At 43.7% G+C, this 15000-nt stretch overlaps 2 protein-coding genes across 6 annotated transcripts in view; one reads left to right on the top strand and one right to left on the bottom strand.

Moving 5' to 3' along the window:
* Nucleotides 1–11886, top strand: part of LOC118380638 (glycogen synthase kinase-3 beta) — a 62798-nt gene extending 50912 nt beyond the window's left edge. For 2 of the 3 annotated variants that reach the window (XM_052493335.1, XM_052493333.1), the window contains exons 4-11: nucleotides 2761–2871; nucleotides 2974–3104; nucleotides 3295–3401; nucleotides 3561–3658; nucleotides 4046–4153; nucleotides 7785–7971; nucleotides 8195–8293; nucleotides 8463–11886. In XM_052493335.1, the coding sequence (XP_052349295.1) occupies nucleotides 2761–2871; nucleotides 2974–3104; nucleotides 3295–3401; nucleotides 3561–3658; nucleotides 4046–4153; nucleotides 7785–7971; nucleotides 8195–8293; nucleotides 8463–8533 (912 nt within the window). In that variant the 3' untranslated portion in view covers nucleotides 8534–11886. The remainder of the gene's footprint in view (nucleotides 1–2760; nucleotides 2872–2973; nucleotides 3105–3294; nucleotides 3402–3560; nucleotides 3659–4045; nucleotides 4154–7784; nucleotides 7972–8194; nucleotides 8294–8462) is intronic. The other variant, XM_052493334.1, reaches the window with a different exon arrangement.
* Nucleotides 11887–12384: 498 nt separating this feature from the next.
* The window catches only part of nr1i2 (nuclear receptor subfamily 1, group I, member 2), a 21805-nt gene continuing 19189 nt past the window's right edge, over nucleotides 12385–15000 (bottom strand). For all 3 annotated transcript variants that reach the window (XM_035767609.2, XM_035767610.2, XM_035767611.2), the window contains exon 9: nucleotides 12385–14928. In XM_035767609.2, the coding sequence (XP_035623502.1) occupies nucleotides 14781–14928 (148 nt within the window). In that variant the 3' untranslated portion in view covers nucleotides 12385–14780. The remainder of the gene's footprint in view (nucleotides 14929–15000) is intronic.

The raw sequence follows: 15000 nt of genomic DNA, 5'->3' as shown, positions 1-15000 counted from the left end.
AACGAGGCAGTTAACCCACCGTTCCTAGGTCATTGACAATAAGAATGTGTTCTTAACTGACTTGCCTAGTTAAATAAATAAATAAAGATTAAATAAAGATTAAATAAAGATTAAATAAAGATTAAATAAAGATTAAATAAAGGTGTAAAGAACAAAAACAAAAAAGGTGTGTGTGTGTGTGTGTGTGCGTGTGCGTGTGTGTGTGTGCGTGTGTGTGCGTGCGTTTGTGTGCGTGTGCGTGTGTGTCTATAGACTCTGCGTGAGAAAGAGAAAAGGGTCCAGACGGGTCTATTCTAGTGGACAGAACTGTTTCAAATCAAATCAAATGATTTGTCACATACACATGGTTAGCAGATGTTAATGCGAATGTAGCGAAATGCTTGTGCTTCTAGTTCAGACAATGCAGTAATAACCAACAAGTAATCTAACCTAACAACTCCACAACTACTACCTTATACACACACGTGTAAAGGGATACAGAATATGTACATAAAGATATATGCAGTAGATGGTATAGAGTACAGTATATACATATGAGATGAGTAATGTAGGCTATATAAACATAAAGTGGCATAGTTTAAAGTGGCTAGTGATACATGTATTACATAAGGTGAATGCACCAATTTGTAAGTCGCTCTGGATAAGAGCGTCTGCTAAATGACTTAAATGTAAATGTATAAAGATGGCAAGATGCAGTAGATGCAGCAGTTTAAATGAGTACAATATATACATATACGTATGAGATGGGTAATGTAGGGTATGTAAACATTATATTAAGTGGCATTGTTTAAAGTGTCTGGTGATACATTTGTACATCAATTTCCATCAATTCCATTATTAAAGTGGCTGGAGTTGTGTCAGTGTGTTGGCAGCAGCCACTCAATGTTAGTGGTGGCTGTTTAACAGTCTGATGGCCTTGAGATAGAAGCTGTTTTTCAGTCTCTCGGTCCCAGCTTTGATGCACCTGTACTGACCTCACCTTCTGGAGGATCGTGGCGTGAACAGGCAGTGGCTCGGGTGGTTGTTGTCCTTGCTGATCATTATGGCCTTCCTGTGACATCGGGTGGTGTAGGTGTCCTGGAGGGCAGGTAGTTTGCCCCCGGTGATGCGTTGTGCAGACCTCAGTACCCTCTGGAGAGCCTTACGGTTATGGGCAGAGCAGTTACCGTACCAGGCGGTGATACAGCCAGACAGAAGTTTGTAGAAGTTTGTGAGTGCTTTTGGTGACAAGCCGAATTTCTTCAGCCTCCTGAGGTTGAAGTGGCGCTGCTGCGCCTTCTTCACAACACCGTCTGTGTGGGTGGACCAATTCAGTTTGTCTGTGATGTGTACGCCGAGGAACTTAAAACTTACTACCCTCTCCACTACTGCCCGTCGATGTGGATAGGGGGGTGCTCCCTCTACTGTTTCCTGAAGTCCACAATCATCTCCTTTGTTTTGTTGACGTTGAGTGTGAGGTTTTTTCCTGATACCACACCCCGAGGGCCCTCACCTCCTCCCTGTAGGCCGTCTCGTCGTTGTTGGTAATCAAGCCTACTACTGTAGTGTCGTCCGCAAACTTGATGATTGAGTTGGAGGCGTGCATGAACATACCTGAGCGCAGGAGCTTCCTGTTTTAGTTTCTGTCTGTAGGTCGGAAGCAACAAAATGGAGTCGTTGTCAGCTTTTCCGAAAGGAGAGCGGGTCGGGCCTTATATGCGCCGCGGAAGTTAGAATAATGATCCAGGGTTTTTCCAGCTTTGTTAGCACAATCTATATGCTGATAGAATTTAGGGAGTCTTGTTTTCAGATTAGCCTTGTTAAAATCCCGAGCAAATATGAATGTAACCTCTGTGGTTTCCAGTTTACATAGAGTCAAATAAAGTTAGTTCAGGGCCATCGATGTGTCGATGTGTCCCCCCCCGCCCCTCTTCTTACCAGAATCCATGATAACACTAACTCACCTGAACAGCCAGCTAGCTTCTCACGCTACACTCTGTCTGCTCAGGTTAGTTTGCTAACTGGCTTTGCTAGCAAATGGAACAGAGGGAGTAGAATGCAAAGGTTGAGTTGCGAAAGAAGGTACACTCATAGACCTGCCGTTTCACTACAACCTTCTTTGGGCATATCCAGAGGAATTGTGGGTAAAGTCTGAGCTCAAAGATGAAGAACGGATGGCATGTGACGTTATGGCAGGCCATCGACCTTCCCTAATCAGATCATAGGAAAAGGAAGAGGAATCGAGTGGTAGGCTTGGTATAGGAGTGGGGTGCATTAGGGGGACAAGTGACATCCTTTCGGGGTCACTGAGGCCAGACGAGCACTTCCTGTCTCCACCCAGCCCCCTTGTGCCCTTGGCAGGAAATTACATCACTGTCTGCGGTGGTGCGTCACGTCAAGAGGCTGGTGACGCAGGCGTGCTTTTCCTGCCCTCGGGGGAAACACTACACAATGGAGCACAGTACAGACACAGTGATATCATCACACAAACAGGCTGTTTCCTCGCTGTCACCACAGCAACCAATGCTTTCGAGAGAGAGAGAGGGAGAAGACAAGACAAAACAGAGACATTGAGGGAGTAAAGAATTGGCAGACAGTCTATGAGATGGACATGGGCATGCCAGAGTGAAGTGTCACTGATCGTCAAACAAGTTACATTGTCTGTGTGTGTTGCCTAACCTCTCCCCCCTCATTCTCTCTCTCTCTCTCTCTCTCTCTCTCTCTCTCTCTCTCTCTCTCTCTCTCTCTCGCTCTCGCTCTCTTTCTCTCTCTCTGTAACAGAAGGATGAGGTGTATCTAAACCTGGTTCTGGACTATGTTCCTGAGACAGTCTACAGAGTTGCCAGACACTACAGCCGAGCCAAACAGACTCTGCCCATAGTCTATGTCAAGGTGTGTGTGTGTGTGAGTGCCTGTATGTGTGCACACTATGTTGCCATCATGTGTATCCTCTGCTTTCCATTTCTAATGTGTGTGTGTGTGTGTGTGTTGTAGTTATATATGTACCAGTTGTTCAGGAGTCTGGCCTACATCCACTCTTTTGGGATCTGCCATCGGGACATCAAACCCCAGAACCTGCTGCTGGACCCCGAGACGGCTGTGCTCAAACTCTGTGACTTCGGCAGGTCAGTTTGAAATATGTGAAAGAATCTGCAGTTCTCATTAGCTTTGATTGGCTAGGATGAGGATGATTATGGCAGTGATGTTAATGATCATGAAGATGACTATGATATTGATAACTATGATGATGATAATGATGATGATGATTGATGAGGAGTGTATGTGACTGACAGTGTGTGGTGATGTTGTCTCCAGTGCTAAGCAGCTGGTACGTGGAGAGCCCAACGTGTCCTATATCTGCTCTCGCTACTACAGAGCCCCCGAGCTCATCTTTGGTGCCACCGACTACACCTCCAGCATAGGTGAGCTAACAGCTAACCGCGTACAGCTAAACCCCATTGAAATTCATATAAACCCTAGCATATATATGCTAAATTCTAACCGTTTAAAGTCAAACTACACCTCTAGAGCAGGTATGCTAATCACGACATCTTCCTGTTTATGCTCCGCCCCCTCTACAGATGTGTGGTCAGCTGGATGTGTGCTAGCAGAGCTGTTGCTAGGGCAACCAATCTTCCCTGGCGACAGTGGAGTGGATCAGCTGGTGGAGATCATCAAGGTACTGATACTAGCCTGTCAGTTCTCTCTATTTCATCGAATGAAAGTTGGCACACTCTCACCTGTGTCTCTCTCTCTCGCTGTAAATTGTCTCTAAATCTCTTCACTGCTCATGCACTCTCCTCTTTTTGTCATATTCTTCCCCTCATTCGTCTCTTCCTCCCCTTTCTTCCTCATCTCTCTTTGTCTCTCCCTACCTCCACTCTCTGTCTCTCCCTACCTCCGCTCTCTCGCCGTCTCTCCTTCCCTCCCCCTCTTCTCTCTGTCCATCTCTTTCTCTCTTTCTCCCTACCTCCTCTCTCTTCCCCCGCTCTTTCTCCGTCTCTCCCTCCCCCTCTCTCCGTCTCTCCTTTCCCCTCTCTTCTCCTCTCCTGTCTCTGTGCTGTAGGTTCTGGGGACCCCTACACGGGAGCAGATCCGAGAGATGAACCCCAACTACACTGAGTTCAAGTTCCCCCAGATTAAGGCACACCCATGGACTAAGGTGAGTCAACAGGTACAGGAACTCTTTTACTACTCTACAATCCACCCCCTCCCCTAGCATCATCTCTCTGTGCTCTCCTCGCCAGCATGCCAGGCATTCATCTCTGCCATCCCATATATCTGTACTCCCTAATATCCAAAATAAACCCCTTCACCTAGACACTTCATGATGGGCCCCACCTAGATTTGTAAGGGTTGGATAGGTGTAAGCTATATGGTAACAGTTGCGTCGAGCCCCACTAGCTTCCTGGTAGACTAGCTGGGGTTTCTACCATATTTCTTACAACCATCAGATTCTTTCTAATCTGCAAGGGCACATGAAGAAGTCCTCAGGTCAGGTCGGTGATAACCTCAAGAAAGGGAGTTAGCAAAGAGGACATTGTCACAGTATTTGAACAGGGCCGAAGTCAAATGGCAAATGAGCAGTGTTGTAGAGCAGGTCCTCCTGGTGTCTCCCTAGACTCCACCTTGTGCTTGTTCTCTAGTACTGCATCTTCTAGCCACCCAGTCTCTGTGCTGCCTGTCTAGACCAGGGATGGACAACTTCAGTCCTTGGGTTCTGATTATTGTCATACTTTTTCCTGAGCCCCAGCTGACACACCTGACGCCCAATAATCGACTAATCCTTATCTTCAGTTTAAAATGCAAATAGTTCAATCAGCTGTGTTTGCTAGGAATGGGGACTGATAGCCCCGAGGACTGGAGTTGCCCATTACTGGCCTAGAGTCTCCTACCCTGCTCCTGTAGGGCTGTGCTCTTTACACTTGAACTGGACAAATACAGAGGACAATCTATGGACAATGAGCCCTCCTCGTGGTTTTAACAGACGCACAAAGTTCAAATATACAGTCGTGGCCAAAAGTTTTGAGAATGACACAAATATTAAATTTCACAAAGTCTGCTGCCTCAGTTTGTATGATGGCAATTTGCATATACTCCAGAATGTTATAAAGAGTGAGCAGATGAATTGCTATTAATTGCAAAGTCCCTCTTTGCCATGCAAATTATTTGAAATCCCCCAAAAACATTTCCACTGCATTTCAGCCCTGCCACAAAAGGACCAGCTGACATCATGTCACTGATTATCTCGTTAACACAGGTGTGAGTGTTGATAAGGATAAGGCTGGAGATCACGCTGTCATGCTGATTGAGTTTGAATAACCGACTGGAAGCTGCAAAAGGAGGGTGGTGCTTGGAATCATTGTTCCTCCTCTGTCATCCATGGTTACCTGCAAGGAAACACGTGCCGTCATCATTGCTTTGCGCAAAAAGGGCTTCACATGCAAGGATATTGCTGCCAGTAAGATTGCACCTAAATCAACCATTTATCGATCATAAAGAACTTCAAGAAGAGCGGTTGAATTATTGTGAAGAAGGCTTCAGGGCGCCCAAGAAAGTCCAGCAAGCGCCAGGACCTTCTCCTAAAGTTGATTCAGCTGCTGGATCGGGGCACCACCAGTATAGAGCTTGCTCAGGAATGGCAGCAGGCAGGTGTGAGTGCATCTGCATGCATAGTGAGGTGAAGACTTTTGGAGGATGGTCTGGTGTCAAGAAGGGCAAGAAAGAAGCTACTTCTCTCCAGGAAACACATCAGGGACAGACTGATATTCTGCAAAAGGTACAGGGATTGGACTGCTGAGGACTGGGGTAAAGTCATTTTCTCTGATGAAACCCCTTTCCGATTGTTTGGGGAATCCGGGAAAAAAGCTTGTCCGGAGAAGACAAGGTGAGCGCTACCATCAGTCCTGTGTCATGCCAACAGTAAAGCCTCCTGAGACCATTCATGTGTGGGGTTGCTTCTCAGCCAAGGGAGTGGGCTCACTCGCAATTTTGCATAAGAAAACAGCCATGAATAAAGTACGGTACCAACACATCCTCCAAGAGCAACTTCTCCCAACCACCCAGGAACAGTTTTGTGAGGAACAATGCCTTTTCCAGCATGATGGAGCAACTTGCCATGAGGCAAAAGTGATCACTAAGTGGCTCGGGGAACAAAACATTGATAATTTGGGTCCATGGCCAGGAAACTCCCCAGACCTTAATCCCATTGAGAACTTGTGGTCAATCCTCAAGAAGAAGGTGGACAAACAAAAACCCACAAACGCCAAGCATTAATTATGCAAGAATGGGCTGCCATCAGTCAGGATGTGGCCCAGAAGTTAATAGACAGCATGCCAGGGCGGATTGCAGAGGTCTTGAAAAAGAAGGGTCAACGCTGAAAATATTGACTCTTTGCATCAACTTCATGTAATTGTCAATAAAAGGTTTTGACACTTATTAAATGCTTGTAATTACACTTCAGTATTCCATAGTAACATCTGACAAAAATATCTGAAGACACTGCAAGTAGCAAACTTTGTGAAAATTAATATTTGTGTCATTCTCAAACCTTTTGGCCACGACTGTACATTCCCGTTCAAAAGTTTGGAGTCACTTAGAAATGTCTTTGTTTTTGAAAGAAAAAAAGTAGTTGGCAGCTTCATTAAATCGTACCCGCAAAACACCAGTCTCAATGTCAACAGTGAAGAGGCGACTCCGGGATGCTGGCCTTGCAAAGAAAAACTATATCTCAATAAAAGATTAAGATGGGCAAAAGAACACAGACACTGGACAGAGGAACTCTGCCTAGAAGGCCAGCATCCTGGAGTCTCCTCTTCACTGTTGGCGTTAAGACTGGTGTTTTACGGGTACGATTTAATGAAGCTGCCAGTTGAGGACTTGTGTGGCGTCTGTTTCTCAAACTAGAAACTCTAATATACTTGTCCTCTTGCTCAGTTGTGCACCAGGGCCCCCCACTCCTCTTTCTATTCAGGTTAGAGCCAGTTTACTCTGTTCTGTGAAGGGAGTAGTACACAGCGTTGTACGAGATCTTCAGTTTCTTGGCAATTTCTCGCATGGAATTGCCTTCATTTCTCAGAACAAGAACAGACTGATGAGTTTCCGGAGAAAGGTCTTTGTTTCTGGCCATTTTGAGCCTGTAATCGAACCCACAAATGCTGATGCTCCAGATACTCAACTAGTCTAAAGAAGGCCAGTTGTATTGCTTCTTTAATCAGGATAACAGTTTTCATGTGCGCTAACATAATTGCAAAATTGTTTTCTAATGATCAGTTAGCCTTTTAAATGATAAACTTGGATACGCTAACACAACGTGCCATTGGAACACAGGAGTGATGGTTGCTGACAATGGGCCTCTGTTCGCCTATGTATATATTCCATAACAAAATCAACTGTTTCAAGCTACAATAGTCATTTACAACATTAGCAATGTCTACACTGTATTTCTGATCAATGTTGTTATTTTAATGGACAATTTTTTTTATTTTCAAAAACAAGGACATTTCTAAGTGACACATTTTGAACGGTCATGTATTTTTCTATGTATATCACCCTCACCTTTGTGTCGACCCTTGTCAGTTAAGTTAGGTAATATCTGTAACATTCATAATAATAATAATAATTACATTCTCTCTCCATTTCATATCTATAAGCAGAGACTGAAATCCTCCTCTCTCACACCTGCTATCATGACCGCATACATCATTGTATTCATGATACTAGTTTGAAATTGATTGGTTTACTGATTCTAGTCTCGCCTTTGTGATTGGCCCCCTGACTCGTCATTGCGTTGGATTGGCTGCTAGGTGTTCCGGCCGCGCACGCCCCCGGAGGCCATTGCCCTGTGCTCTCGGCTGCTGGAGTACACCCCCACCTCGCGCCTCACCCCCCTTGAGGCGTGTGCACACTCCTTCTTCGACGAGCTGAGGGACCCCAATGTCAAGCTGCCCAACGGGCGAGAAAAACCCTCTCTCTTCAACTTCACCACCCAGGGTACAGCACCTTGTCAATACACTGTCTGCCTGTCTGTTTTATCTGCGGTACGGAGAGTTTCTTCTCCTACATGTATAATGATGTGGTCTCTCTCTGTCAGTCTCTGTACTAATGCTACCTGCTGTAATATGTGTGTGTGACCTATGTGTGAGTTGTGTTTGGATGTGTTTATCTGTGGTGGATGTGATCTGCTGTAATCTGGTGTACCGTGTCTCTCTCATAGAGCTGTCCAGTAATCCCTCGCTGGCCAACATCCTAATCCCCACCCACGCCCGCTCTCAGGTCACCACCTCCACCCCAACCAACGCCACCGTCACCACAGGTTAACCCACACCTCTCCATCCCTCTCCAACTCTGTCTATGTTCTCTCTCTCTCTTTTCTCTCTCTGTCTCTCTCTCCCAGGAAAATGTCTTATAAAAAACACTTGTTTACTCATTGTGTAAATGAGGGAATCATTTTCCTCCCCCTACTCTCCTGTCCTCCTTTCTAGATGGTAACAGCACAGATCGTGGCCCCAGCACCACTACCGCCTCAGCCTCTGCTTCCAACTCCACCTCCTGAACCCTCCCTCTCTGACCCCCCCCCCACATCGCCCCATTCAGGGGTGCACCTGGGTGCCAGCTGTAAGAATGATGACATGGCAGGGTTTAAAACAGATGACAACAACAACGCCCTCCACGTCACCCATCTAAGTGTTTGATTTCTGCAACCTACTCCACTGAGGACATCTTTATGGTCTGTTAGAGGGAGGTAGTGGTGGGGGCAGGGGAGGATGATGAAATATAAGAGTATTCATATATAAACGTACCATATATACATAATACTAGCCTGCTAATAATTCCAAGAAGACAATCTATGTATCAAAGTAATTATCTGTCCCCTCACCCTCCTCCTCTTCCTTGTCCACAATGAAGCACCCCCCACATTAAGGATCAGTCCCTCCCTCTCGCCCTCTCTCTACACCACACTCCTTCATATCCTCACTTCCCCTCTGACACCCCCTGGTTTGGATGGCCACCCAGGCTCCTCCTCCTGTAGTGCATGGCCTGAGTATAGTTAGGAGCACCCAGAGTGACCTTTCACCCCTGCATTGACGTCCACACTTCTGCTAATTAGACATGAGGCACACATACACACACACACACACATACATTCTTACCAACACACGCCGATGCATGAAGGTCCTGCTATATGTGGACAGTCCAATCAGAAGGGAGGTTTTGATGTTGTCAGAGGTTTGCTCGGGGTTGTTTTTAAACGGTTAGCGAACAGTTTTATTCTGTTTTTATTTGATATTCCCTTGGCTTAGGGTGGGTGGGATCATTTAGATTGACATGTCAGATGTCTATGGTTCTGTGTGCTTGTATTACATTTACACTGAATGTACAAATCATTAGGAACACCCTTGTTCTACAGGGATGCTGGCCCATGATGACTCCAATGCTTCCCACAGTTGTGTCAAGTTGGCTGGATGTCATTTGGGTGGGAGACCATAAATGATACACACGGGAAACTGTTGCATGTGAAAAACCCAGCAGCGTTGTAGTTCTTGAGACTCCGGTGCGCCTGGCACCTACTACCATACCCCATTCAAAGGCACACAAATCTTTTGTCTTTCCCATTACGTCTGAATGTCACACATACGGTACACAATCCATGTCTCTACTGTCTCAAGGCTTAAACATCTTTCTTTAACCTGTCTCCTCACCTTTATCTCTATACTGAGAAGTAGATTTAACAAGAGACATCAATAAGGGATAGCTTTCACCTGGATTCACCTGGACAGTCTGTCATGGAAACAGATGGTGTTCCTAATGTTTGTACACTCAGTGTATACATGCATACACCGTTTATATATTACTTTGCATTATGTACAAATATATATATATATATATAGATATAGATATAGATATATGTATATTTAACTTTAATGGTTCAGAATCCATAACGGTTAGTTGTTGACTCACAGAGCAGGGGCAATATTTGCTACTGCCTAAAGACATGAAGAGGCAAGGTGGTGTGATTTCTTTGGCTAGAAAATACTTTTCTTCAGCAGTCACTTCCCTGTTTTCCTGTATGTAATTATAATGTTAATGCTGTAGACAGGACTAGAAAAACGCTCTGTTCCTCAACTATGTTTTATTTATCTCTATCAGATGACTGTGTTGTAATGCAGTCAGTTTTGGAGGGGATGTCTCCCCCACACCTTCTTTCTGTCTCTTTAGATGAAGACTTTGTCTTCCAAACCAGCCCCTAGCTTCTACCCCCCAGCATTTGATTTGGAATACAGCCATGGAGAGGTCTCTGTTGTTTCTGGCTAGATTGCGAGGAGTTCTCTGTCACTGCTGGCTCTCCGATTGTGACCACTGACTCAGTGTTAGTACAATGTTCATCAAATGTTGGCCCAACGTTAATTGAACATTAGTCTAGCATTCTTCTCTTTCCTCTATCTCTCTCCACCTGAACCACACAAGCACCTCTCTGCTCCAGTCTCTCAGAGTAGAGCGTCTTACTTACCCAGACATATTCACACAGGTTCAATATGACAACACAACTACACTGTGTATATGTACACAGTTCATATGCTCCTCACCAAATCCTGACTCATGTTTTATTTTTTTATGTTTGTTAGTTTCTTCTGTTTTTATGTTGTGATCATGGTATGTACAGTATATATGTAGACTTCTGTACTGTTTATGAGCAAAAACAAAGACATGGGGGGAGAAAAGAAGCAAAAAACAGACTTGTTTGTTGGATATTGTAGATGATGATGATGCTTTATCCAGCCATATAGTTCAATCTGTACCTGTACATTACAGTAGATGACAGCTGTATTATTGGAACAATACCTGGTCATGTATAGTGTATCTATAGTTTGGAGTGCCTTTTCTTTCATACACCTTCGCCTTGGCCCCGTTATCTCCCCCCCTCACATCACATAACCTTACATCCTCCTTTGGTGCTGTTGAATTACTTTCTCCCCCCTCCTCTCAGATCTCAGTTTCAGCCAAGAGTTGTGCCAATGTTCGTTTAACGTTAGAATTTCTCTCCCTTTTCCCCACGTTTAAAGATTTTTGTTAGAAATCTGTTTTTAAAACATGATCTATATATAGTTCAAGATTGTTGTCCCGATTTGAAGAAAGGCCTGTGCTTGATTTGAATCAATGGCTGTTATGGCTTCACTAGGGTACAGAAATATCTTCCACACAGACAACAGAGTCAACATAGCATAGACATACATTAGAGTACATTATGTATTCAGTCAAAATGATGCTTCTGGTATCAAAGCCATTACGCCAATTGATGATATTGATGTTGTGACAAGCCATCCTCAGAGGTAATGCAGTACATTGTATCTCATTGTCTACACACCCCTTCTCTTTTCCACCCCCATCCCTCTGTGGTCTGAGGGGTTTATCATGTCCCCCGCCGTGCCATCCCGTCCTGTTTGCTGTAACATTTGCGTTCATCAACATGTTGCCGTCTATCCCACCAGTGTGACCACTTCACCTTTCTCCCCTGACTCCAGTTCAACCAGAGTGAACCATGTCAATCCACACCACAACCGTTTCAGTTACCAAAACAAAGACAAGCAAGGATAGTGGACTATAATATACCGACTGTGGCATCATCACACTCGTGGCAGAAGAATATGCTAACTGAGCTTAAAGAAAAAATAAAAGAGGACAGAAAACTAACTGTATAACAATACCACTACTACTTGAATGCCTCGGTTTGTGACATTTTATTTCATTTTTAAATGGTTGTTTTTTGTTGTTCTGTGAAGGTATCCTAAATGTTCGCCCCTGTAAATACTTCCCCCTGCGTGCCCTGAGGAATAGTTCCCTGGTTTCCTGGTACTGTCATTTGCATTAAATAAAGAGTAGGATAGCCTGGAAATGAACAAGCCTTGACCTCTGTGTGTGTTGTGTGTGTGTTCTTGCCCTGTTATGACATCTGTCGTAGAGCTAAGTATGTACAGTAGAACAGCAGGCTATGACTAACAACACACTACAGTAGATGACTAGCCACATGGGGCCACAGCCCATCCACACAATCTACACCAGGGGTGGGCAATTAAGGGATTTCAAAATTCAGAGGATTGCTTTCGGATCGATTTGTTCGTCAAAAGCCATTTGCGGGCCAGGAAAAAGGCAGTTATTTAAAAACGCTCCATTATAATTTCAACATACTTTTTATGTAGTTTTAAGTGTTCAAGAGTAGCCTGGAGTGTTTTTTTTAACCCAAAATACTAATATTCCAAATGACTCAAACCTCCCGTGGGACAGACTGAATGGTCTCTGGCCCATGGGCCGTATGTTGCCCAGCCCTGTTCTACATGGTTCTGTTATAGTCAAACTTAGATTCCTCTTGATCCGAGGGTTTGATAGAAGAGAGCACTTCAGCCATAATTTAAATGTAGAACTTTTATTTTAACATACAAAAGAGCTTAAAAAAACTGTCCAGTGTTTCCAGATTTCTATGAAATATGACCTATAATTAAATACAATGAGTGAAATAGTTTTCTTTCCCAAAAATGGTCATTACTTACGTTAAAAAAGCATATTTTCTGTGTTGGAATGGAGTGGGTCTATACCGGTCATTCAGAAAGTGCATGTGAGTAGACTGCTGATAATATAACATTTCAGCAGACATTTTAATCGAAAGCGACTTATGTCATGCGTGCATAGATTTTCCATATGGGTGGCCCCAGCGGGAATCAAACCCACAACCCTTATAAACACCATACTCTATTGACTGAGACACATAGGACCACCTCAAACAAACACTGTTTGAGATACAAGTTTGAGGTGGGTCGTTTGAAGTGTTTTTCTCCAATTTATGCTTTGTATAGGATGAGTCAACACCATTATTTGGGTATGACGCATGAGTTAACAGAATATGAACTTTTAAAAAGTGAGATTTTCAGTTGAGACATGAAAATGCAAATGCGTTCACCATTCTACTCAACTGTTTTCTGGATGAGTTACATACACATGCAAGGCAGACATCTTGTGTGTTTTTTTTACAGATTATCATCCATTATCCAACCTGGTCGCAAAGTATTTCCTATTATTCTGTACATAAATCTGAGACTCTCCATTTAGTATGATATGTATTCATTTGTGGTTGTCCATCACCCATTTCGTATAATATGTTACAAATTAGAAAAACGTACAATGTGCTGCGAATTTGCTGCTGTACAATATGTTACGAATTCTAGGTAGATGGCTAACGTTAGCTAGCTGGCTAATATTAGCTAGGCTAGGTGTTAGGGTTAAGGTTAAGTTTATGAGTTAGGTTAAAGGGTTAGGGGAAGGGTTAAGATTAGGGATAGGGGAAGGGTTAGCTAACATGCTAAGTAGTTGCATAGTAGCTAAAAAGTAGTAAGTAGTTGAAAGGTTGATAATTAGCTAAAATTGTCCGTGATGAGATTTGAACTCTCAACCTTTGGGTTACTAGACTGTTGCGATATACACCAATCACCCTACTTTTGTTTTTGCCTGAAGTATCCATCTGTCTTATGTAACCATTCCAAATGTAACCTATCATGCTCATTTGAGTGTCCCGTATTTAATATGTTACATCTAGTCTACGAGACCAGGCTGCATTATCTGATGACGTCCATTGAAAAACGATTGTCTCAATCCATACATTTCAGACACCAAATCTTTGTGTGGCCGTACACTAATAGAAGGAGGAAAGCCTAAGGAATTGTAGACCTGAGCTCATGGGAGGTAGGACTAGTATGTCAAAACAAAGTTCAAAAGTCATTACGTTCTAGCCATGGAGGTCCTGTGTGTCTACTAGTGTTACAGCACACAGAAAGATAAATATTTAAGGCAGAAAACACCAACGACAACCATGACCCAACGCTCACACAGCCAAACACACGTCTGTACATGTCTAGAAAAAAACAAGCAAACATTCACGTAACAAGGCAAAAACACAAATACACTAAAACACAGAATACAGGTACCTGCATCATTTGTAACGTTAACAATACATATACGATGATGTATATCACATGTAGATTCTGAATGTACTGTTCTTTTCACCTGTGACATGTCTGTGATGAGGATAAATTGATATGTACAAGATTTATTTTGTCTCGCACTTAAGGAGGCACTTGACCAGCTTTAGGAAATACAGCAGCCAAAGAGTGTTTTTCACAGAAAACAAAATCACTCCTTAAACCTCTGTAGAACCATAGGGGACATCCCCTCGTTCAGTCCTGTATAAGATGATTTTGCATTAGTGCTTTAAACACAATTGTCTGAGTCTCTGACAATCATTTTGTGTTGGCAATATGCATAATTGAATGATGAAAGAAAAAAACATACAAGCAAGCACACGTTAAAAAACTAAGTATAAAAACTACGTATAGCTCTTTTGATATATTTTGATATATTTTGAATAAAATAAAAGCTACATTCATGAGAGGGAAAATGATTAAATCACCCCATAGGCAGTTTTACATGTCTCTGTTGAAGCCTGTCACAATTATTTAGGCATCCGTTCTTTATATCGGGCTGAGGTAAGTGGATTAACCTGTCTGAAAGTGATTTAGGTCCTTTTCTCAATTACATACTCCTTGCGTCCTTTCTTCTCGCCTCCTTCTCAAAACCCATAGGAAGAGAAGGTCGGAAGGGAGGGACCTCTGGCTCTTTCATCCAATGGATTTTGAGGAGTCGAGGAGAGAGGACACAAGGAGCATGTCATTGAGATTCTCCCTAGATGTCCTTGTTGAAACCTGACGGAAAGTGATTTAGGCATCCCTGCTGCTGCCTGTCTTGGTGTGTCTGTCTCAGGGGTCCTTGCTGACCACCTCCAGGATGAGTGGGTCAAATGAGTTGCCTGGCTGGATGTCCTGAATCTGTAGAACCTGTTTGGTATACTCCTCATTCATAGTCCTCATCTCCGTCAGACACGCCAGAATCTTAGGGTACAGCAGGCTGGGGGGACAGGGAGGACAGGGACACAGGGACAAAAGAGACAGGTGATTTAGGGCCAAAGAGGTCACTATG

This window comes from Oncorhynchus keta, chromosome 34, assembly GCF_023373465.1.
Source record: "Oncorhynchus keta strain PuntledgeMale-10-30-2019 chromosome 34, Oket_V2, whole genome shotgun sequence".
Taxonomy (NCBI): Eukaryota; Metazoa; Chordata; class Actinopteri; order Salmoniformes; family Salmonidae; genus Oncorhynchus; species Oncorhynchus keta.
The sequence above is the reverse complement of the archived record's forward strand: the minus strand, read 5'-3'. Positions and strand labels throughout refer to the sequence as shown.